This window comes from Solanum verrucosum, unplaced genomic scaffold (assembly GCF_900185275.1).
Source record: "Solanum verrucosum unplaced genomic scaffold, falcon-dt-bn FXZP01000033.1, whole genome shotgun sequence".
NCBI lineage: Eukaryota > Viridiplantae > Streptophyta > Magnoliopsida > Solanales > Solanaceae > Solanum > Solanum verrucosum.
In genome coordinates, this window is record NW_026020752.1 from 592,555 (window position 1) to 619,014 (window position 26,460).

Sequence of the window (26,460 nt, forward strand, 5' to 3'; positions counted from 1 at the left end):
TCCAACGTCTCCGGGTTTTCTAAATTGTGAGCTCCTAGTAAAAAGTTATGGTTTGTTTGAGTAAAACCTCTCTAACTAAGGCTTTTCATCCGTTTAAGGTAAGGGGTGTTTTGGTCTTTTCCTTACCCCACTATACCTAAAACGATTTTCACAACCAATTTAAGGTTCTAATTTGAATTAGACAACTTTTCAATATTCCCAAATGCTTAGGGATTTTAGACAAGTTTCAAAAGGAGAAAAGAGAAGGGTTTCAAGCATTCTTTCAAGAATGGAGGATTTTGCCAAGAACAAGTGTTCTTTCGAGGTGTGTAAGCTTCACATAGTGTTGGGTTTGTTCACCCTCATGCCAATCATGAAATTTCGTTCATGAATTCCTCCATGAGATTGTTTATATTGAAATTATTTAGAAGTTCTTAAGCTTAAGCTCCATTCTTTAGCAATGGAGGTTTTGAGTTCTTGAGGTGATGGTCTTGAGAATGAGTGATGTTTCTTGATAGATTTTTAGTGGGATTTTGTTTAATTTGTGTTGGGTTTATGAATCCAAGAGAGTTTGGAAGAAATCATTTCATTCTAGATGAGTTAGGACTTGAAATTGAGCAAGAAAATCATCGATTTCTAAGAAGAGGGATGGGGTGAACGTAGTTCATAGAGCCCAAACTAATGATCAGTAGTTTCAAGCCTGGCGCACCATGCTAGCAATGCACCTGAAACACTGCCCAAAAGTTTGGGGGCTGGCACCGCGGCCAACATAGAAGGCCAGGGTCGCCAGGTCCCTTACCCTTTCTCTGTTCTCTCCGTGTATGTTCCCTCGAATCATACATATGTTATCTTTTTTATATTCACTCTAAAAGGGTTCATTAATCCTTGAGAGATCATGCATAGACTAATAACAATTCATGATTTACATCTTATAATTAAAGTAAATTTAAGAGGAAAGTTCAGGAGGACATTTTTAGTCAAAGTTGAGAACCATTTTGAAATTAACTAAATATTTGAACTAAGTCTTGAGTAAATGAGTATGAGGATTAAAAGAGTTGAGTTTCATTTTTAAAATGAGTATAAGGAAACTAATTATTCCTAAGTATGTAATACTTTTGCATTTTGAAATAGTGAAACATTGATTTCTAAATGAGTTTACAAGTTTACATGAACTTCAGATTATTACCTCTTTTATGAGGATCTTTTGAGTAATTACCTCAAATTGAGAAAGAGTTATGTTTTAATTATTTGAGCATGAGTTATATATGATTGAAAGTAGTATTGAACACTGATATGGGGATGACTTCAGAGAACTCAAAATCCTCATAAACCATGTATGCCAACATGGGTAAAGGATCATACTTTTTAGATGATTCATTATTGCTTTGAAGAATAGCGTAGTGTTTCCACCAAGTTGAGGTGTTCTATACCCCCAGCAAGGTGTAGGAAAGTTCTAGCAGTGTGGGTGAGACGTTGTATCAACACGAAGATCATAGTGATGGTTGTCGGTTAGAGAATCTCTCAAATAAGAGTAAAGAATTTGTTATTGTATTTTTATACATTTTGAGTGTTATGTACTGTTTTAAAAGCTTTAAGTATTGCATCTCTTATTGTTTCTTTCATAATGATTTGATTTAACGTGAGTATTTCTTCAAACCTTGTTAGTTCAGTTATCTATTACTTTCAATTTTTCCCTTACATGCTTGTAAATTTAATGTACTGACGTCATTCGACCTACACATTTTTACGTAAAATATACAGGTGTACATGGTCATCAAGAGGCGCTCCATTGATACCATTTCCATTCTAGTTAGGTTTAGTGAGCCTCCTTGCTTTTCAGAGGATTCTACATTTACATTTTTAGCTTTGTTAAGATTTCGTGGGTCTTGTCCCAACATATATCGTAGTATTTAGAGGCTTCATAGATAGTAGTAATCAAGGAGTCTTTTACTATTTCCTTGTAGATGTTTTGAAAACCTTGAGACAATCTCTTATGTTTAATTAAGCATTTCATACAAATGAGTTGAGTTATTGTTGAGACAATGTTGAGTTAATCTTTGCATTTGAAGTTCTTATTTTGTTGAGTAAGTATTCTACTGAGTAGTGAGCCAGGTTAAGGGTTCGCATGGGACCAGTGATCGTTCTCAAGTACTGGCCACATCCAGGGTAGGGCTCGAGGTGTATTAAACTTGGTATTAGAGCACATAGCTTAAGAGTGCTAGAGTGTCTATGAAGTCGTGTCTATAGATTCCTTGTTATCGGTGTGCAGAGTGCCACATCTATAATTAAGAGGCTAGAAGATTAAGGAAACATTTCACTTCCTTCTTTCTCTCTTTCGTGTGATAGAGTTCAACTTTATAAAAGTTTCCTTGTAATTCATGCTTGCGCGTATCTTTTCAGATCATGCATCCATGAAGAGATCTCAAGGACGTCATGCTAAAAAGAATGCTAATCCACAAGACCAAAGGATACCCAATGCACTAGAAGTGCAACCCCTTCAAGGAGAGGTCACTAATGGTGAGTTCCGGGATGCTATCCAGATGTTGACTCAAGTTTTTGCAAATAAAACTTGCAACAAAGAATAGATCACAAGGATGTGGCTGATACATCAAGGATTTGTAAATTTCTCAGGATGTATCCCCCAAAGTTTACATGGTAAAATGCCGTGGAGGATACAAAGAACTTTGTGGAGGGCCTGTAGAAGGTATTTGAGGTTCTTTGTATTTTTCATGTTGAGCGCGTGTAGTTAGCTTCATACAAACTCAAGAGTGTTGCTAGGATTTCGTACGACCAATAGAATTAGAGTAGGGATGAGGGGCACTACTGGTGAGTTAGGCTGTTTTTAAAAGTTGCTTCCTAGGGCGCTTCTTTCCCCCCGAACTAATGGAAGCAACAGTGAGGGAAATTTTGAATCCTTAATAGGAGGCCATGAGTATGCATGAATACAACCTCAATTTCACCCAGTTGTCCCATTATGCTCCAGAGATGGTGGCAGCTATGAAAAGTAGGATGAATCTATTTGTGTTTGAGTTGTCCCAGTTGTCAAATAAGGAAGGTAAGACGGCTATGCTGATAGGAGGTATGGACATAGCCAGGCTTACGATTTATGTGTAGTAGGTTGAGAAAGATAAGTTGTAGGAAAGGGAACATTTATGCAGTACGGTGGCTTGGAAAACATGTCATGAGTCCGGAGAGCAGAAGACCGAAAATGTGAACCAATCATATTTTCAGCAAGGACCAATTGGACATGCTCTACCATCAGCTAGGTTACCTGCACCAAAGAATAGAGGTGATTTTAGGAAACATAACTCTCATAATTCTAGATCTAGACCTACTGAGTCTCAGGGTAGTGTGGCACAAGGGGCTAATTAGACTCCTACATGTGCTAAGTATTGTAGGAACCACCCAAGAGCGTGTCATGATGGATGTTTCAAGTGTGGACAGAAAGGTCACTTCATGAAAGAGTTCCCTAAGAATAGGCAAGGTAATGATAATGGGGGAAATAGAGCCTAATCTTCTTCAGTGGCTTTGGTAGACAGAGCTGTTTAAAAGGAGCTTCTTTAGGATAGGCGGAGCATAAAACTGCAAGTATGCTATAACCAGTCACAAAGAGGAAGAGAATTCACCATATATTGTCATGGGTATGATCAACGTCTTTAATTTTGATGTATATGCAATACTTCATCCAGATTATAGTCTATCTTTTTTTACTCTGTTTATAGCTATGAGCTTCGATATTATTCCTGAACGACTTCTTCAGACCTTTAGTGTTTCCACACCTGTTGCTGAGTCTAGTCTAGCAGAAAGAGATTATCGTCAATTTACCATATGTGTCGATCCTAAGGACACCATGGCTGACTTAGTTAAGTTAGACATTATGGACTTTGATGTTGTTCTAGGTATGGACCGGCCTCATGCCTGTAATGTCTCAGTTTATTGTAGAACTCGAGTAGTCATATTTTAGTTTCCTAATGATCCTATCTTTGAGTGGAGGAGTGTTCAGTAGTGCCTGAGGGTCGTTTCATTTCGTACCTTAAGGCCAGAAATTTAATCAAAGGGGTGCATCTATTACTTAGTACGAGTTAATGACCCTAGTTTCTAGACACCACCTATTCAGTCAGTTTCAGTTGTGAGTGAGTTTTGAGAGGTGTTTCTAGATGATCATTCCAGAGTCCCTCCTGAGAGAGAAATAGACTTCGACATAGACATTCTTCCTGATAATCGACCTATCTCTATTTCTCCATATTGAATGACTCCGACTGAGTTAAAAGATCAATTAAAAGATCTTCTTGATAAATGTTTCATTCAACTAGTGTCTCACCTTGGGACGCTCCGGTCTTATTTGTGTGGAAGAAAGATGGTTCTCTTAGGATGTGTATCGATTACTACAAGTTGAACAAGGTCACCATAAAGAATAAGTATCCCTTTCTGTGAATTGATGATATTTTTTATCAATTTCAGGGTGCCACTTGCTTCTATAAGGTACGACCTCAGATATAACTATTGTTAGTTGAGAGTAAGAGAAGGTTACATCCCGAAGACATCATCCAGGTCCTGTTATGGTCATTATGAATTTCTTGTTATATCTTTTGGCTTGACTAATGCTCATGTAGCGTTCATGGATCTTATGAATAGAATTTTTAAGCCATATCTCATCATGTTTTTTATAATATTTATTCATGACATACTTATTTATTTGAGGAGTGGGGAGGATCATAGTAGTCATCTTAGAATATTCTTCCAAAATCTCAAAGATAGAGAGTTGTATGCTAAAGTTTCAAGTGTGAGTTTTTTCTTGAGTTTCTGGCGTTCTTAGGCCACATTGTATCTAGAGAAGGAATTCGACTTTACACTCAAGATATTAAAGCAGTGCAGAACTAGACAAAACCCATATCTCCAACTGACATAAGGAGTTTCTTGAGGCTGGCTTGTTACTATAATACGTTTGTCGAGGGGTTTTCATGCGCTTCTTCCCCATTGACGAAGTTGACTCAGAAAATAGTTAAGTTTTAATGGTTTGATGCATGTGATAAAAGCTTTCAGTAATTGAAAACCCAGTTAACTAGTTCCACAGTATTGACCCTACCGGAGGTACAAAAGGCTTTGTGGTTTATTCTGATGTGTCCAGAGTTGGACTAGGTTGTATATTGATGCAGAATGGTAAGGTTATAGACTATTCATCCAAACAACTCTAGATTCACGAGAAGAATTACCCGACTCATGATCTCGAGTGGGCAGCAACAATGTTTGCTCTAAACAATGGTGGGTACCTACAGTCCGTCGATGGAACAATGGTCCATGGGTCCTCTCCGTAGGTCAGAGTACCCCAAATTAGGTTTCTGATGTGGGAACAACGGATGTGCAGAATGGTCTGTCGAAGGAATGACGGACAGTAGTCCACACCATGTTTCAACACTTGTATAAAATTTGTGTGCAACTAACCCATAGAGCCCGACCTATGGTCTGTAGGGTGACCCACGGTCTGTGGATAGGAGTTGTGGGTCAGTTCTCTGACAGGTTTCGGACATTGACTCACACTTCATACCTTATTTCAATAATTACACAATCAAACTAGGCCTACACATGCATTTCGATATATTTTTTTGTAGTTCATCATCCTTAGGGTTGTAATTAGTCAATTTTATTCACATTTACAAACAACCATTTAACAACCCTAAGTCAAAACTTCTAATTTTTACCCATTGAACAATTTATGTGAATTTAATCTATAACAAACTCACATACTATCATTCCAAGGGTGTTTCTAACTACATTTCAACATTTAAATTGGAGATTAACAACCTGAGGTCAAGTTCCAACTTCCGAATTTCATAGTTTAGACAATGAACACTAATCTCAAAGTTAGGATGAAATAGTTTACCTTACAAGTAATGTAGTGGGTAACTGTGTTAGTGCAATAAACTCTTTGAACCTCTTTGCTGGCCTTTGATCAGTCGATCAATTGGACTCATTTAGGGCTTTATTTTGATAGAAATAGTGCCCTCAAATGCTTACTTTGTCTCAATATCTGATAAACACTCTTAAGTTTCAGGTATTTGAAGTTTTTGTGGAAACATGGACACTTAGGCGCAAAAAGGAACAAAAAGGCTGAAAGGAACGAAGAATCTGAAGCCTGAGCATCGCCAAGCACACTTGGCGATTCGATGAAGGGATGCACTCCGCCCTTTGTTCCAGTACGCGAAGCCCTGAAGGAGAATGATAAAAAAGGCGATGAAATGAGCAATTAACGCTTCGCCAAATAGTTCCGCGAAGCAGTACTATACCGCCCAATGGTCCAAAACGTGAAGATGCTGAAGGCAAGCACGAAACCAGGATGAAAAAGAAGACGGGCGAGTCACCGAGTCATTCTGCGACATCGACTAACCTCGCCAAGCGATCCACCATCACTAATTTCTGAAGTCTATAAATACTAAACTCTTTATTAATTTTTGAGAGTCGATTTATTATTATAATTTTCAGAATAGAATAGTACTTTTTGGGATATTTTTCTCTCAAGTTTGGAGAGTGTTTGTGGGAGACTTTAAGAAAGAAGGATTTCATCTTCCCCAAGTTGGAAGTGGGTATTCTCCTTTCTTATTCCTTTGCTTAAATCAAGGTTTAATTCCTTTACCCATTTGATTTATTAGCATTTTAGGTGTATTTTGTTATTTCTTGATGTTTGGCTAAAAATCCCCATTCTTGGGGTGTGATTTAGAAAATGTGTGTTGATATTGTTGTTGGGTCTTGCTTGCTGATAGGATAGATGTATTTTAATGGTGATTTCACCTAGTGGTTGTGGCTTAATTTAATGGGTTTGTAGTTGCAAATACAAAACCACCCATGTGTTTTCGGCTTGCCCGAGAGGGAGGTCGCGAAACCGAGACCACTAGACTGATGGCCTAAGGAGTGGGTTGACATGAGGTTCAGTCCGAGAGGGTGAGCCCTAGTCCCATATCGTAACACTCAGCTCGATAGAGTGAGTGGGATAAGGCGTAGGTTGGCCTTCATGCGGAAAATGGATGTCCAAGAAGAAATCATTTTAAACGGGGTAAGTTGCTCGAGAAGGAACTTATTTCAATCTAAAGCTTAGCCTAGTCACTATTATCTGGAAAAATTCCTATGGAAAACATGTACCCAACTATTTATCTCAACTTGTATTGCGGTCAAACCCCAAGAACTTTTCCCAATACTTGATTTAATTCTTTTTTTTGTTGTTTTACTACTTGTGACAAAACCCCCAATTGATATTTCACACTTTTCTGTCACCCCCTTTAATTTACTATGTTTTTACTCGTTAATGTCTTTAGCTACGACTAATTAGAGCTAAATTTTATTTTTCTATTAAATCTCAAAATCACTCCCTTGGGACACGACCCCAACCTTTAGTTGGGTTACTATATTATCGATGATCGTAGACACTTATACCATAGGTTAGTGTCGTTGGTCACGATAAGCATCAAAATGATGCCGCTGCCGGGGAGTGGTGTTTTTTGGGAATTCTTAGTTAATTAGAATTCTTGGTTTTTCTTAGTTATAACTTTACTAATCTTAGTTGTAGTTTTGTTTTGCTTGTGTGAAGACCAACGCAGAGAAACAAAAATGGATGAGCACTATGGATATCACATAGATCATCCTCTTTTGAAACTATTTAACCTAAGGGATAACCTACTGACGTTCAAACAGGCAAGAGAGGAGACAATTCTGGATTTGTGGCTGAGATTCAAAGATATTTTGCAAACATGCCCATCTCATGGAATGCCTGATAAGACAATGCTGGATTGCTTCTATCGGGGTCTCGAACCCGAAATAGAAGCATAGTTGAGCACCTTTTTGAAGGTGGAATGGTAAACAAACCCTATGAAGTCGTTGCAACACTACTTGTTAAAATGGTTGAAACCAACAAAGAAGCCTAAAAGAAATATGAATGGGATAAACTAGTGGCGCAAGTAGATGTTCTATCCAAATGGGTGACGGGATTGGAAGAGCAAGCCAGGGAAAAGGAAAAGAACTTCTCCCTTTGAGAGTGCAAACAAGGAAATAGGCATGAGGGTGTGCAAAGTAACAATACCTCCTCACTCATCCAACAAAAACTTGATGAGCATGACAAGAAACTGAATGACATGAAGGACAACATTGATATGCTAAACGAAGTAACTACTACGAACTCCATGACCATTTAGCTGCAGGATGCTCATCACACCCATTTTATGACGGGTCACTATCCTCCATTCGCCAAAGATTCACCTAATTACACCATGGGTGATTTTGAGGACGAATAGTAGTCTTTGACATACGTCGTGCTGTGACATTAACTCAGGCACTGTTTGGGAGGCAATCCAAAACCCCATATTACCTTATATTTGCATACTAGTAAAATAATAGTGTTTTAGTCTTGAAGATTGAAGTGTGGTAGGTGCCTAAGAGGTGCAGAATGGCAAGCAGCAGACCCAGTTGGTAAATCGTCGAAGACACCGATGATCAATGCTATTTCTCCATTTGACTCAGGTAACCCTCTGAGCCTCTAGTCTGTAAAACTCGGCGAGCTCAGGAAGGTTTTGGCAATTCACCCACCTGATAAGCGTCCCCGATGATCACCGTCGTTCGAACATCTACAATTGCTAAGAAGTTCTGTAAAACTCAGATAAACTTCATATGCCCTCTATCCATATCGACTAAGGCACACCCAGTAGCAAGGAATGGTCACTCTAAAATGATGGGAACATCAAAATCAACCTCACAATCAAGTATCACAAAAACCGTTGGAAAAATGAACGACTCCACTTTCACAAGGACATCTTGGAGAACACCAATGGGCTTCTTCACAATTCTATCGGCTATGAGTAGACGCATCGCAGTCGATTTTGGAGCCCCTGAACCCAACTTCTTGTATAGATACAATGGCATCAAATTAATGCTGACACCCAAATTACACAACACCTTCACAAAATGCAACATCCCAATAGTACAAGGAATAGTGAAAGCTCCAGGATCCTCTTTATTTTGCACTAATGACCGCATATCGATAGCACTACAATGTTGTAACCTTGCATCATCCTCAAAACTGACAGCCCTCTTTTTGGTGACCAAATCCTTCATAAACTTGCATACCCACGCATTGGCTCCAAAGCTTTTATCAACGGAACATTGATGGAAAGCTGTTTCAACATAGTTATTAACCTGCGGTATTTTCCTTTTTCGGTCTTCTTCACCAATATCTGTGGGAATAGAGATGGAGGTCTAGGGATGGGAACAACCGTTTTGGTTACCTCCACTTCCTTCTCTGTAGCATTTTTAGACTCTCCACTAACCTTAATCTCATCTTCATATCTTTCTACCACAATTTCAACCTCAGACGGCATAGGGGGATCAATGGTCTGCTTACCTTCTCGAGTAGTGACTTCCATACAATGGCAATCATTTTTTTGATTTTATATAGTGCTGCTAGGAAGTGTTCCAGGCTGACGTGGGTTCACAGTAGAGGACAACTGATTAAACTGCTGCTCAAGTTGCTTTATCGACACTACATGTGCATTAACTTGTTGATCGATTCCAGACAACTCATTTCGCATCTCTTTCACATTCTAATCAGTCGCATCAAACCTCTTCATCATCTTCTGCATCATATCCTCAATGCGTTACATACTACCCCCAACCACTCTACTGCTAGATTCCTTATTCCTAAGTGGAACATAGGGCCCAACTCTCTCATTTCTATTGCCATAGTTGTTCCAGTTGTAGTTGTTATCATTGTTGTAGTTCCCATCCCGGACATAGTTTCCCTCTCGATTGTAGTTTTTGAAGTTCCGACCTTGGTTTCCTTGACCTTGTCTCCAATTATCCGAGTTGGAACCTTGGATGTTAGCTCGGAAACCCCCCGTCTGATCATTTACCAAATACGTATCATTCTCATAGTAGCATTCCTCAACTGGTGGTGCTGGAGTTCTACTTATGTAATTTATCGCATTCACCTTTTCTGCATTTCAACTAACATGCTTCAATACCAACCCAAGTTTTGTCCTCATCTGATCAATCTCCTCATGAATGTCATCATTAGATTGATCTAGTGAAGCTTGAACAATGAATGTGCTTCTTCCAATATTGGGTTTTCTAGTGCTCTATGCCTTATTATTCTGGGAAATCTCCTCTAATTTTTCAGCGATCTTCTCGAAAGTGCATTCACCATAGGATCCTCCAGCAACAGTATCTAGCACAGCCTTTCCATTGTCATCCTGCCCTCTGTAGAATACTCATTGAATGACTCGTCATCTATACTGTGATTCGGAACACTTCTGATGAACGCACTGAACCTATCCCATAAACTGCTCACAAACTCTCCAGGTAGTGCCATGAAATTATTCAACTTGTCCTTGTGGTTTAGCTTCTTAGACACTGGTAAATACTTTGCAATGAACACTCGATGCAATTGGTCCCATATATGAATTGAATTATATGGAAGCTCAACAAACCGTCCCGCAACATCACCGGTCAATTACAGAGGGAAGACTCTTAAACCTATGAAATCCATATCCAATTTCGGTCGTCCCACACAAATCTTGCAGACACTTTTCAATTTAGCCATGTGACCATATGGATCTTCCGACACTAGACCAGAAAACAACTCTTATGTTGTCAGTAGTTGCATCAGACTGCTGGTTACCACAAATGTATGCCCTGGAGGTATAGGAGGAAGAACAATGGGCCCTTCTAATTCAACTATATTGAAGTCAACCCTGAAGGTATCACGCTACCTCGGAGCTGGCGGATTCTGCATCCTTTCTAAATCTCCGATTAGATTAACACCATGAACCTGAGCGTGCACATTAACAATTCCAGGAAGCTGCAAATGAACTCCATCACCTAGATTCTCTCTGATTGGATTGATTTGGACCCCTTGATTAATCATTTTTCTCAAAGTTTTGCTCAACTCGAGATCGTAGGGGTCAATGGTTTGCCTCAACTCCGTTTACTTGGCATACACTAGAGTAGAAACCTATAGAAAACAAAAACAAAAGAAAACGTAAATTCAGGAAATACTTGACTAAAGTTCAATAAAGTACTTAAACTTAATCTAAAATCAAAATCCCCGGCAGCAATGCCAAAATTTGATACGCTGAAATTACACCTTCTTAAAGAAGTATAAGCGATCGTTGTCAAATAAAGAACCCAACTTGTAGGTTGAGGTCGATCCCATGAGGAATATGGTTTAGACTTAAACTTAACCCACTATAATATCCATTTAGTCAAACTAGTTCCGAAACAAGTAAATAAAGGGGGGGGGGTTGTTGTAAGCAAGTAACAATTTGTTGATTTAGTAACAAGCAACCAAGATTCAACTTTTAGTTATCAATATGAGAAAGAAACTACGGTGTATTGTTCCCATAAGCTCTTAACACAGTAATCCTAATAATAGTAATCATTTCTTAGTGTTTTACATGCAAAGTTGATAAGTTAGGTATCCCTAAATGATTGGTCCTCTAAATATGGAATTGCACTATGCACCTTGGTGTTGCTACGAGTGTATACTTTACTAACCCTTACCTTGACCTCATATTAGACATCACATCAACGTATGACTTAGTTTTCACCCTCGCACCAATTGACATTAGACTATTAGATAGCAGCCACTAAATCTCTGTTGTTAATTCTTTTCTTATTAGCTACCTCCTTTGTTCAGCAAGTAGCAATGAGGCTAGTTCTAACATTGCGCACCATTAAAAAGACTTCTAAATGAAAGAATTAACAATATATGCATAAACACTATCCAAGAATTACTTAATTATTATTCATACTTTGTTGATTGCTCATAGCTCCCATAACCCTAGTTGTGGATTTAGCTACTCATGCTTGAAAGAACACAATTCATAGTTTGATAAAAAGAATTCATGAACTTACAAGTAGAATTGATGAAACCCGAAATCTCCAATTGAATTTCAAAGTGAAAATCTTTTAAAACAAAATCCGAAAATCAAATTGCTAAAGTTTGCAAGTTAATTAAAAAAAAACACCAAGAAATAAAAGTATACAATAATGTCTAACCCCCAAAAACGAGATTTATATCCCCTATTTATAGAAAACAAGTCTTAAGTAAAAAGGAAACCAAATAAGGAAATAAGTTGTCTTTACACGATTTCTGTCGACGACACAACCTACGGACTGTGGGTCGACCTATGGTACGCAAGTCACCCTCTGTAGTTCAACACTTAGAAACTTTTCATAAGGTACTAGAACCTTCACTCGCAGATCATCAATATGACAGACGTGCAGGATGGACCGTGGGTCGACCTACGATCCATTGTCTTGCACTGTGGTTCAACACTTGTCAGACTTCCCTGATGGTCCAACTACGATACACCATCTACGGTTAGTGGACTGGGCTATGGTCCATCCCGGCACTCTATGGTTTGAGTTACTCAAACTCATCTCCCAGTCCAAGACCTACAACTGCCCATCCACGGTTCGTCGATGGACCTACGGTCCGTGGATAGCACCATCAGTGGCTACTTCAACACTTTAAAGCTCCAAATCTTCATCAACTGCTTCCAAGCCTATTTCCTGCAAACATAATACAAAACACATTATTTCTAATACAATATAGCCCTAGACATAAACAAATTCTAAGTGAAATGCATCAAAAATATCGTAAACTCACGGTATATCAATGGGTGGAGAGACTTTGATCTTCAAATCCTCGTGGTTCCTCGTATAAAATTCTTCCTCAAGGCGTCCTTTTAAGATGAATTATTGGCATTAATCTAATAGATTGGCCAGTTGTACTGCGAACAATAACTTGTTTGACTATTGGACTGAAGGTGGAATGAAATGCTAAGCCTGGATGTTGGTAAATCCCTTTGCAACAAGACGAGGTTTATACCTGTCAATGGAACCATCAGATTAATCCTTTATACAAAATAACCACTTGTAGTACACCACATTAATCAAATGAGCAACTGGAACAAAATCCCATGTCCAATTCCTAAAAAGTGCATTAAATTCAGCTTGCATGGCTTCTCTTTAGTGAGGGTAAGGATATGCTTGTTTGTATGTATGAGCAACAAAGGACGAGGAAAGTTGAACACAGACACTAAACTGCTTGGTTTTGAAGCTTTTTATTTTGAGTGTGTGATAAAGGGATGACTTGAAGTGGTCACCACGGGTGAAGGACCATATGGGTTCAAAGAAAGTGTAGGCTGGGAAGGGTTATCGTCATATGACCAAGAAAGAAGGTGTAACACCTCAAAATTCTATCAGTTTTGGGTCAACTTCAAACGACCATATATTTTAGCACATAAAGCTTTAGGTGGCCCATGAGTTATCAAATTGAAGGTCTTTGAGTCCCATTTCAAACATCTCTGGGTTTTCTAAATTGTGAGCTCCGAGTAAAAAGTTATGGTTTGTTTGAGTAAAACCTCTCTAACTAAGGCTTTTCATCCATTTAAGGTAAGGGGTGTTTTGGTCTTTTCCTTACCCCACTATACCTAAAACGCTTTTCACAACCAGTTTAAGGGTCTAATTTGAATTAGACAACTTTTTAATATTCATAAATGCTTAGGGATTTTAGACAAGTTTCAAGAGGAGAAAAGAGAAGGGTCAAGCATTCTTTCAAGAATGGTGGATTTCGTCAATAACAAGTATTATTTCGAGGTATGTAAGCTTCACATAGTGTTGGGTTTGTTCGCCCTCATGCCAATCATGTAATTTCGTTCATGAATTCATCCATGAGATTGTTTATATTGAAATTATTTAGAAGTTCTTAAGTTTTAGCCCCATTCTTTAGCAATGGAGGTTTTGAGTTCTTGGGGTGAGGGTCTTGAGAATGAGTGATGTTTCTTGATAGATTTTGAGTGGGATTTTGTTTAATTTGTGTTGGGTTTATGAATCCAAGAGAGTTTGGAGGAATTCATTTGATTCAAGATGAGTTAGGACTTGAAATTGAGCAAGAAAATTCATCAGTTTCTAAGAAGAGGGATGGGGTGCACGTAGTTCATAGAGCCCAAACTAATGATCAGTAGTTTCAAGCCTGGCGCACCATGCCAGCAATGCACCTGAAACACTGCCCAGAAGTTTGGGGGCTGGCACACCACCCCACTTAGAAGGCCAGGGTTGCCAGGTCTCTTACCCTTCCTCTCTTCGTTCTGTGTATGTTCCCTCGAATCATACATATGTTATCTTTTTTATATTCACTCTAAAAGGGTTCATTAATCCTTGAGAGATCATGCATATCCTAATAACAATTCATAATTTACATCTTATAATTAAAGTAAATTTAAGAGAAAAGTTCAGGAGGACCTTTTTAGTCAAAGTTGAGAACCCTTTTGAAATTAACTAAAGATTTGAACTAAGTCTTGAGTAAATAAGTATGAGGATTAAAAGAGTTGAATTTCATTTTTAAAATGAGTATAAGGAAACTAAGTATTCCCAAGTATGTAATACTTTTACATTTTGAAAGAGTGAAACATTGATTTCTAAATGAGTTTACAGGAACTTCAGATTATTACCTCTTTTAAGAGGATCTTTAGAGTAATTACCTCAAATTAAGAAAGAGTTATGTTTTAATTATTTGAGCATGAGTTATATATGATTGAAAGTAGTATTAAACACTGATATGGGGATGACTTCAGAGAACTCAAAATCCTCATAAACCATGTATGCCAACATGGGTAAAGGATCATACTTTTTAGATGATTCATTATTGCTTTGAAGAATAGCTTAGTGTTTCCACCAAGTTTAGGTGTTCTATACCCCAGCAAGGTGTAGGAAAGTTCTAGCAGTGTGGGCGAGACGTTGTATCATCACGAAGATCATAGTGATGGTTGTAGGTTAGAGAATCTCTCAAATAAGAGTAAAGAATTTGTTATTGTATTTTTATACATTTTGAGTGTATATGTAATGTTTTAAAAGATTTAAGTATTGCATCTCTTATTGTTGCTTTCATATTGATATGAGTTAAGGTGAGTATTTCTTCAAACTTTTTTAGTTCAGTTATCTATTGCTTTCAATTTTTCCCTTACATGCTTGTAAATTCAATGTACTGACGTCATTCGACCTACACGTTTTTATGAAAAAGATACAGGTATACAGGGTCATCAAGAGGTGCTCCATTGATAGCATTTCCATTCTAGTTAGCTTTAGTGAGCCTCTTTGCTTTTCAGGGGATTCTACATTTACATTTTTAGCTTTGTTAAGATTTTGTGGGTCTTGTCCGAACATATATCGTAGTATTTAGAGGCTTCATAGATAGTAGTAATCAAGGAGTCTTTTACTATTTCCTTGTAGATGTTTTGAAAACCTTGAGACAATGTCTTATGTTTAATTAAGCATTTCATACAAATGAGTTGAGTTATTGTTGAGATAATGTTGAGTTAATCTTTGCATTTGAAGTTCTTATTTTGTTGAGTAAGTATTCTACTGAGTAGTGAGCCAGTTTAAGGGTTCGCATGGGACCAGTGATGGTTCTCAAGTGTCGGCCACATCCAGGGTAAGGCTCGAGGTGTATTAAATTTGTTATTAGAGCCCATAGCATAAGAGTGCTAGAGTGTCTATGAAGTCGTGTCTATAGAGTTCTTGTTATCGGTGTGCAGTGTGCCACATCTATAATTAAGAGGCTAGAAGATTAAGGAAACATTTAACTTCCTTCTTACTCTCTTTCGTGTGATAGAGTTCAACTCTATAAAAGTTTCCTCGTAATTCATGCTTGCGCGTATCTTTTTAGATCATGCATCCATCAAGAGAACTCGAGGACGTCATGCTAGAAAGAATGCTAATCCACAAGACCAAAGGGTACCCAATGCACTAGAATTGCAACCCGTTCAGGGAGAGGTCACTAATGGTGAGTTTCGGGATGCTATCCAGATGTTGACTCAAGTTTTTGCAAATAAAGCTTGCAAACAAAGAATAGATCACAAGGATGTGGCTGATACATCAAGGATTTGTGAATTTTTGAGGATGTATCTCCCAAAGTTCACATGGTAAATTGTTGTGAAGGATACAAAGAACTTTGTGGAGGGCCTGTAGAAGGTATTTGAGGTTCTTTGTATTGTTGATTCTGAGCGCATGGAGTTAGCTTCATATAAACTTAAGAGTGTTGTTAGTATTTGGTCCAATCAATAGAATAAGAGCAGGGATGAAGGGGCACTACTGGTGAGTTAGGTTGTTTTTAAAGTTGCTTCCAAGGGCGCTTCTTTCCCCCCGAACTAACAGAAGCAACGATGAGGGAATTTTTGAATCCTAAATAGGAGGCCATGAGTATGCATGAATACAATCTCAATTTCACCCAGTTGTCCCAATATCCTCCAGAGATGGTGGCAGATATGAAAAGTAGGATGAGTCTATTTGTGTTTGAGTTGTCCCAGTTGTCAAATAAGGAAGGTAAGATGGCTATGCTAATAGGAGGTATGGACATAGCCAGTCTTACGATTTATGTGCAGTAGGTTGAGATAGATAAGTTGTAGGAAAGGGAAGAGTTCTGCAATACGATGGCTAAGACAACATGTCATGGGTCCGGAGAGCAGAAGACCGAAAATGTGAACCCATCATATTTTCAGCAAAGACCAATTGGACCTGCTCCACCAATAGCTAGTTTACCTTCACCAAAGAATAGAGGTGATTTTAGGAAACATAACTCTCATAATTCTTGAGCTAGACTTACTGAGTCTCAGGGTAGTGTGGCAGAAGGGGCTAATTAGACTCCTACATGTGCTAAGTATTGTAGGAACCACCCAGGAGCGTGTCATGATGGATGTTTCAAGTGTGGACAGAAAGGTCACATCATGAGAGAGTTCCCTAAGAACAGGCAAGGTAATGATAATGGTGGAAATAGAGCCTAATCTTCTTCAGTGGCTCTGGCAGACAGAGCTGCTTTAAGAGGAGCTTCTTTAGGATAGGCGGAGGATAAAACCGCATGTATGCTATAACCAGTCGCAAAGAGGAAGAGAATTCACCATATATTGTCACGGGTATGATCAACAACTTTAATTTTGATGTATATGTGTTGCTTCATCCAAGTTTTAGTCTATCTTTTTTTACTCTGTTTATAGCTATGAGCTTTGATATTATTCCTGAATGACTTCTTCAGACCTTTAGTGTTTCCACACCTGTTGGTGAGTCTAGTCTAGCAGAAAGAGTTTATCGTCAATTTACTATATGTGTCGATCCTAAGGACACCATAACTGACTTAGTCAAGTTCGACATGGTGGACTTTGATGTTGTTCTAGGTATGGACCGGCCTCATGCCTGTTATGTCTCAGTTTATTGTAGAACTCGAGTAGTCATATTTTAGTTTCCTAATGATCATAACTTTGAGTGGAGGAGTTGTTCAGTAGTGCCTGAGGGTCGTTTCATTTCGTACCTTAAGGCCAGAAATTTAATCTCAAGGGGTGCATCTATTACTTAGTCCGAGTTAATGACCCTAGTTTCTAGACACCACCTATTCAGTCAGTTTCAATTGTGAGTGAGTTTCGAGAGGTCTTTCTAGATGATCTTCCCAGAGTCCGTCCTAAGAGAAATAGACTTTGACATAGACAATCTTCTTGATAATCGATCTATCTCTATTTCTCCATATTGAATGACTCCAGCTGAGTTAAAAGATCAATTAAAAGATCTGCTTGATAAATGTTTCATTCAACTAGTGTCTCACCTTGGGACGCTCCGGTCTTATTTGTGTGGAAGAAAGATGGTTCTCTTAGGATGTGTATCGATTACTGCAAGTTGAACAAGGTCACCATAAAGAATAAGTATCCCTTTCTGTGAATTGATGATATTTTTGATCAATTTCAAGGTGCCACTTACTTCTCTAAGGTAGACCTCAGATATAACTATCGTTAGTTGAGAGTAAGAGAAGGTTACATCCCAAAGACATCATTCAGGACCCGTTATGGTCATTATGAATTTCTTGTTATGTCTTTCGGCTAGACTAATGCTCATGTAGCGTTCATGGATCTTATGAATAGAGTTTTTAAGCCATATCTCATCTTGTTTTTTTTAATATTTATTCATGACATACTTATTTATTTGAGGAGTGGGGTGGATCATGCTAGTCATCTTAGAATATTCTTCCAAAATCTCAAAGATAGAGAGTTGTATGCTACATTTTCCAAGTGTGAGTTTTTTCTTGAGTTTCTGGCGTTCTTAGGCCATATTGTATTTAGAGAAAGGATTCGACTTTACACTCAAGATGTTAAAGCAGTGCAGAACTAGACAAGACCCACATCTCCAATTGACATAAGAAGTTTCTTGAGGCTGGCTGGTTACTATAAAAGGTTTGTCGAGGGGTTTTCATGCATTTCTTCCCCGTTGACGAAGTTGACTCAGAAAAAAGTTAAGTTTTAATGGTTTGATGCTTGTGATAAAAGCTTTCAGTAATTGAAAACCTAGTTAACTAGTTCCACAGTATTGACCCTACCGGAGGTACAAAAGGCTTTGTGGTTTATTGTGATGTGTCCAGGGTTGGACTAGGTTGTGCATTGATGCAAAATGCTAAGGTTATAGACTATGCATCCAAACAACTCAAGATTCACGAGAAGAATTACCCGACTCATGATCTTGAGTGGGCAACAACAATGTTTGCCCTAAACAATGGCATCACTATTTCTATGGTACTCATGTAGATCTTTTCACCGACCATAAGAGTCTCGAGTATGTATTCAGTTAGAAAGAGCTTAATCTCAGAGTGTGGATGTGGTTAGAGTTACTCAAGGATTATGACATGAGTATCCTCTATCATCCAGATAAGGCTAATGTTGTTGCTGATACTTTGGGCAAGTTGTCCATGAGAAGTATTGTCCATATTAAGGAAGGTAAGAAATAATTAATTAAAGATGTGCACAGACTTGCATGTTTGGGAGCCCGTTTGTTAAATTCCACTGAAAGTGGAGTGGCGTAACGAATGGGGTTGAATAATCATTAGTATTTGAGGTAAAGGAGAAACAAGACCAAGACCCTGTTTTAGTTGAACTGAAGGCGAATGTTCATAAGAAAAAAGTGATGGCTTTTGAACAAGGGGGAGATGATGTATTGATATACCAAGGTAGATTGTGTGTACGAAAGGAAGGTGAGCTTCAAGAGAGGTTCATAGTTCTAGATACTCGATACATCCTTGTTCCACAAAGATTTACCATGAATTGAGAGAAGCCTATTGGTGGAGTGGTATGAAGAGGTGTCACGAACCAAGGTAGACCCTAGTTGTAAAATGGCGTATAAGACCCCGAGAGGCCCTATACAAGCCGCTTAGCATATATAGACAAGATAATGGAAATCAAGAGATTTCAAAGACCATTTAAAAGTAGAGTTTTATAAAACAAAGCGGCAAACAAAAAATGTCTCAAAGCCATCTAGTACATAAGAAGAAATCGATACGTAACCTGTACTTCAAGTTTAAAACTGAAACATAAAGACATATTTGAAGTAAGGGCTTGGTTCTTGGAATATGAGGACTCACCAATCTTCAATCTTCTACTAATAAATCCCTAGCCACAGAAGGGGGAGTCTACAGTGTCGGACCCTACATTTGGGGAAATATAGGCAAGAGTATGTGTTAGTACAACAATGTACCAAGTATGATAGCGATGAATGAAGTATGAAAACCATGATAAAGAGACATTTTCATATTAAGCAATGACCAAGCTTAAAACTTGAGATAAAAGTGTTAGAAAACATAAGTCATAAATCATTGCCAATGCAGGAAAAAAATCATTAAAACAATTTTGAGATACTTCAAGTAATCTTGATTCATTAGTGTGGGAGGATTACCTTTAACCGACATATATGGCCATGTGAGCTATCAACATCGAATCTGGTGTCTACCCCACACCAAAAAGAGGTGTCCTACTTGCCATAGTAAGACCATGAACTTCTAGCTTACGTGGATCCACTAGCTAATGTATATCTAGCTAACCTATGGTGGTACATAGTTTATGGGATATGGGTAAGTGCCACTTGTCCACTTGGTGCTAAGCATAAATCCCACGAAATATTCATTATTCTTAACTTTTCTTAAAAATCATGAGAAATGGGTAATCTCCACTTCTCTTAGAATTGCAGGTCATGGATAATCGTCGCTTGCCTCATTATTAGAATAGCTCCTTATCTTTGATCAATTTTTAGGTCATAAGACCTTTCAACCTTAGAATCCTTATTGTGAGAAAAACTTTTCACATTCATACTTTTATATGTATATGAGTAATCCTTTCACAACAAAGCAATGATCATATTGATACTTCACTCTCAAAGTATCCTTAAAGCATTTTCATCAATTTCATAAGCACATGCATACATTTATGAAATCCTCTTTCATGGTTGAAGATCCAATTTCAATCATAAAAATCTAGAAAATATGTGTTAAGCATGGGTTTGCAGAGACGTAATTTTTGACCGAACCTAAAATTTTACACCATTTTTAGAGATTAAATATTTTTATAAATCTAAATTAAAATTTTTGACTTTTATCTTATTTTATTAAGTTTATTTTAAAAGATTTGAAAACAACAAAAATATTATCACTTTTTAAGATAAGTTTCATTTTTAATTGTTTAAAAAAGAAATGAGAAGTTACAAAAATATATATTTTCTTTTAATTTAGATTTAATAAATGAACTAGTGTTTCTTAATTATATTTTTTAATTACCCATTTTGTATTATTTTTATTAGTTCAAAACAATTAATATTATTGTTATTATAATTTTGTATATATTTAATTTATAAAAAATACCCATTATCCTCACCCCACTACACCTACCCTCACCCCACTTACCCTTCCATACCCCACAACTCCCTCACACTCACCCCTATATTGACCCCACTCCCACGAAAAACAATCAGCAACACCCCACCACAACTCCTCATATACACCCACACGCTACTACATTAAATACTAAAAGAGAAAAAAAAAGAAGAGAAAAAGACAGAGGCACAGCACACAAAAAAGGCAACACTACCAAAAAACAACACAACACATACACACGCCAGAAAAAAAGAAGGAAGAAACGTTCCATTTTTTCTTTCAAAACTTCACCAATACATTCACATATTTTCTTTCTTTTTCATTACTACTTTATCTAAACACAACACATATTCCATCACAAACAATCTACAAGAAATATGTGGGTGTTTTAATCGAGGCTCGATCAAAATTTTGTGGTACTTATTCTCTTTATTTAAGGTTAAATTTTATCTTATTTCTTTAATTTATTCATGGAATTTGATGTAACTATGTGACATGTTTTCTTACACTTTTTTTTATTCATAATTTGATTAAAATGAAGAATGTGTTAAGTGTTATATCTCTGTAATGAATGAAATTAGCTTTATTTGGTGGTTATTTTTTTTATTTATTTTTGTTCACTAGTTGTGATCTCTTAAAATGAATGGTCAAGACATTGTTCTTTTCTTGATTTCGATGATAATAATGATAAACTCGGAATTATTGGGCTCAAAAAATTATTGTTGTTTTATTTTTCAAACAAAGAATGAGATTTATTTTAGTAATACGTCATTGTTTTGTTAGATTAATAAGAAATTACAATATGCGTAAGCCTAATTTTGCCATTAACTTTAAGATAAAAAATAAAAATATAATATGTGTAGGCTTAATTTTAACATTAACTTTAAGAGTAAATGAAAATAAAAGAATACAAAATAATCTAAAATTTTATATCGTATTCTAGAAGTTTAGATTTATTTTATTTTATTTTATTTTGTATTTTCTTATAACATTAGATGGGTTTTAGGCATGTTAAAAAGAAAAAGGTTTCAAATCAGAATGTGGTTACACATCTTTTTTTGAAACACTTAAAGGAAATTCAAGGATGTGGTGACACACTTAGCAAAATTAATCTAAGAAATATTTTATTTAATTAAACATTAAGATGCCAGACATAGAATATTAGGTACACACTCGAGAGAAGAAATCAGTTTTGCTTTGAAGCAATTAAATATCAAAACCAACAATGCAGTTACGCATCTAGGTTGAGACCAAATAAAAGTTCAACAATTAAAATATGAGCGAAAATGTAGCCTATAAAATATATCAAAAAATAATTTAAAAGTAAGTAGAAGTCAATAAAAGCGACTCTGTTAGAACCACGGGACTCGAGGGATGCCTATTACCTTCCTCTCGGTCAACAGAATTCCTTACCCGAATTTCTAGTTCGCAGGCCAAAATTAAAGAGTCATTTCCTTTTGATTAGGGATTAAAATTAAAAGGTGACTTGGAACACAATAACTCAATTCCAATTGGCGACTCTGAAAAAATAAAATAAATCCCTAATCAATATCGTCACTTAAATTGGAAAAACCCTTTCCCAGTTTGAAAAGGGGTGTGACATCTCTAGCGACTTCGCTGGGGATTAACCATAATTCGAGCTTTATTATATTGACTCTTACTTGATTTTTTTATTTATTTTTATATATTTTGTATGACAGCCTAATTTTCTACTTGTTTCTTATTTATTGATTCGATATTGTTGAACTATATTATAAATTGTCTTCTCTCGTTCACCTTATGAGTCTCTAAAAAATACTTCACACACAGTCACAAGAATGCAGTTATGCATCCTACTTTTTATTGAGATAAAGGAAGAGTGTTTTGAAACCTAGTAAAGGATTATTACTAACACACATTAGGTGGGGTTGGACCAGAAATGAAGTTGGAATAGCGCTGCTACCGATAAGTTACCCCTCCCTAGCTCGAGTTGTCCTCTCGGGTGAGCCAGTCTAGATATCAATATCTTCAGGATTGAACTTAGTAAACTAGAATATATACATGTGTATCCCTAGTAGGTTCCACTTATTTGCATCATTTGCATTTGGCTTAGGGGGGCTCGACACAAGGGTCAGGTCTGTCTAGGTCATGACTCCCTCTTTGGAGCAACGTGTGCATTCTACGTGTTATTGGTAAATATTATCTAAAAGGTATTTTCATATGGACCAATCTTATGGTGATCAATGACTTCAACTTCACATTAAAAAGAAAAGGAAAATGAAAGAGGAAAAACACAAAAAGAAATCAATATTTCAGACGCTTTCATGCATTTCATAAAAATGCAAATTTTTTAAAAAAATCAAATTCATTTCTTAATAAAAATCATAAAAAATTTAGTTTCTTTTGTGTAATTTGTAAAAAGAAATTCCAAAATATTTTGTTTTCATAATTGTAACGACCCGGAAATCTAGTAGGTGACACTAGAGCCTAACGATTGTGTATTTGAGTTTGTTGTGGGGTTTCATGTGGTAGAATATCTTCCCGAACTTAGGTTGAGGGATTTAGGGGTTAAACGTCAAGGTACAACTCCCCAAGGACCGCCCAAGGGGTCCTTGAGGAAGACCCTAAAGCCTAACCCCCAAGACCCCAAGAAACCAAAAAGCTGCCAAAAATATTGTGACTCACGGATGGAACCTACGCCTTGTAGTTCCATCCACGCCTCGTGGATGGCCTCCGTGGGTCAAGGTCCCAAATTTCAAGCCACATCCCCAAAACATGGACCAGCAGGACGGGGCGTCAACCCACCTACGGTCCGTAGGTCATGGGGCATAGGTCTCACCTGTAGACTGCCTTTGGTTCAACCAATATGGGGGTCTTTTAGAAAAGTCCTTTTCGAGTTAGTTTAGTTGGGGGACGGTTATTATTGATTCATTAAGGTATTTTAAGGGTTTTAAAGGTATTAAACTCCTTTTTAGACTTCATTATTACAAAACACTCCAAAGTTAGAAACTACCTCTCCAAAAGTTATCTCTCTAGAAACTCCATTGAAGAGCAAGTTCAAGGTCAAGTCTAGGGGTCAAGGAGCAGCTTTATTCTTCAATTTCGTGTGGAATTCGTCCCCAAAGGTATGGTAGTCTTCATCCTTGACTTAGTTTCTTTCAAGGAGCCAATTTGAAAGTTGATTTCAAGTTTCCAAATTTCCCCAAAACCCCTAGTTTTTAATCTATGCATGGGTTCAATTCCAAAATGTTTTCAAAAGTTCATATATGATGATTTAAGATGGAATTGTTGAATTAATGGTAAATTACGATGATTTCTCGTATGAACCCATGTTTTTCCCCAAAATCCTAGGTTGTGATTTGTGATTGGGAATTGATTGATCATGAAAGTATGTTGAATTGTTTATGTTTATATTGAATTATTTATTCAATCATGTTAATTCCCTTATCTATTGTAGTATCTTAGATGTTTGGGTTATGGTTGATGTATAGCCTTGGAAGGTAATTTCATGAAGAATCTATGTATGAACATGATGTGAAGCATATGTGTGTGATCTCAATTAAAGTGTTATGATCATGTTTAGAATGTAATTTTGTTATGATTGAAAGCATATTCTCAGTTAATACTCATGAACAATCATGATAGAATGTGAAGAATTTCTATAATGTTAAGTTATATCTTGAATTGGTAGGCTTAGGCATCCTTTTCTTGTATTGATGAATGTGATCTTGAAAGGAGTATCTTGAGTTGGTAGGCTTAGGCATCCTCTCTTGTGTAATGAATGTGGATTGACTTAATGAATATGAATCGATAGTCCTATGACATTCCATTCATACATGACTAATGAATGTGTTCTAAGGCTATCTCCTGAATCGATAAGCCAATGACACTCTTTTCATAATGAGCCAATGAACTAATGTAATGAAGACTCTTGAATCGATAAACCTACATCATTCCTTTCCTAATGAGTCAATGTACCATGAATCGATAGACTTATGGCATTCCTTTCATGTGTATAGTAATGTAATGAGGAACCATGAATCGATAGGCTTATGGCATTCCTTTCATGAGGACTCTAGAGCTATCCTAATAATGAACCACGAATCGATAGGCTTATGACATTTCTTTCATGTGTAATGATGTAACTTGGGTCGATAGGCCAATGGCATTCCTCTCAAGTACAATAATGTAATGTAAATGAAATACTCTATTGGAATGGAGGCTAACCACCGAGTGGATATGGTAAGATGAGAACTATCCCAATTTTAGGCTAGGGTTCCAATGAACATCTTCCTATACCATAACTATGTGCCCACAAAGGATATTAGCTAGTGGATCCAGTTAAACTAAAATGTTACCGGTCTTACCTTAGGCAAGAAGGCCACCTCTTTATGGTGTGAGGTTATATGACACCAGATTCCATGGTTTGCTCTCATGGTCTATGTCGATTAAACGCTTATTCCCATCATGTGAGATGTGCATTATAGTTTCTTGAGAAGTTCTATGAAGTGTTAGTGGTAGTATGGGATGCCATCCATGCATTTCACGAGTAGGCTTTAAGAGGGTCATAGTGAGTTCTATAATGTCTTCATGACTAATGAATGAAAGTGCTCCTAATGAAGCTAATGAAGAATGTTGACTCTTATATGCTTAATGTAATGATGCATGCTATACTTGGATTATATTATGACTTACTTCCTTGTCATGACTTATGAAATGTTTTTGTCTCTTATGTATGAGTTTTGTCCAATGATGAAAAGGAAGAATGGTATGGTCAGTTTTGGTGGCCTTAAAGTGGTACTTAGTGTGGATGGTGGTATGGGATACTATTCATACATTACACAAAATGTAGCTTGGGGTTACTTATGGTGAAGGCTTTAATGTGATGAAATGACTTATATGATGATTATGTTCTAATGTGATGAAATGACTTGTATGTTGGTTATGTGTGTATATGATGCCTCTTATACTTATGTTTATGAAGTTTTCTCAAAAATTGGCAAATGCATGTCTTTCAAATAAAATGTCCGTTTTAAGCAAGGTTTTTGCATGGCTATCATACTTAGTACTTAATTGTCCTAACCCTTATTCTTCTATTTTCTACAAAGTGTAGGGATTGACACTCAATTTGATTTCCCTCGTGGCTAAAGGCTTGGATTTAGTTCTTCCAACACAAATGGTATGTCCTCATGGATTCGAGGACAAGTACTTTGATGTTTCGTGTCTTTCTTTATAATAGACTATTTCTAGACTTTCTGTTGTAAAGGGTCGTGACCCTACTTTTGTTTTCAAGATGTTGTTTTAGATGGTCATGTGAGACAATAGACTTTTGTTGTTTTAAATGATGTTTTGATTTTATGGATTTAAAGAAATTTTTTAATTCCGTACCACTTTCCTTATATCGAATGTTATGTATGCTATGAGGCTTGTATGAGACTTTTCAGAGTCTTGTACACCTTGTCGCTTCCGGGATGTAGGATCAGGTCATGAAAAACATGGTATCAGAGCACAAGATTTTGGAATGGTTTTTAGGATTGATGTCTCACAAGCTACGTCTAGTAGAGTCTTGTTCAATCGTGTGAATCGCGACACATCTATGAGCGAGAGGCTATAAGACGTTAGGAAGCTACACTTCTTTCATACTCTTTAAGTCACACCTTAGAGTTTAGTTCTATAAGAGTCCTTTTCCTAACCCTTCTTTTATGTTTATAGGATATGAATATATAGGCAAACGCAAGGAGGATGGAAGAGAAGAATGTGAATGAGGGAGTTCTTCCTCAAGGTTCTTA

General features: G+C 37.1%; 1 protein-coding gene across 1 annotated transcript; it reads right to left on the bottom strand.

The window, feature by feature from the left end:
• Positions 1-8,679: 8,679 nt before the first annotated feature.
• On the bottom strand, positions 8,680-9,383 carry LOC125812747 (uncharacterized). The gene is made up of 2 exons (XM_049492224.1): positions 9,157-9,383; positions 8,680-9,106 (listed from the first exon to the last, which is right to left on the bottom strand). Exons 1-2 carry the CDS (start codon positions 9,381-9,383, stop codon positions 8,680-8,682), a joined length of 654 nt encoding a protein of 217 aa, XP_049348181.1.
• Between the last annotated feature and the right edge of the window lie 17,077 nt (positions 9,384-26,460).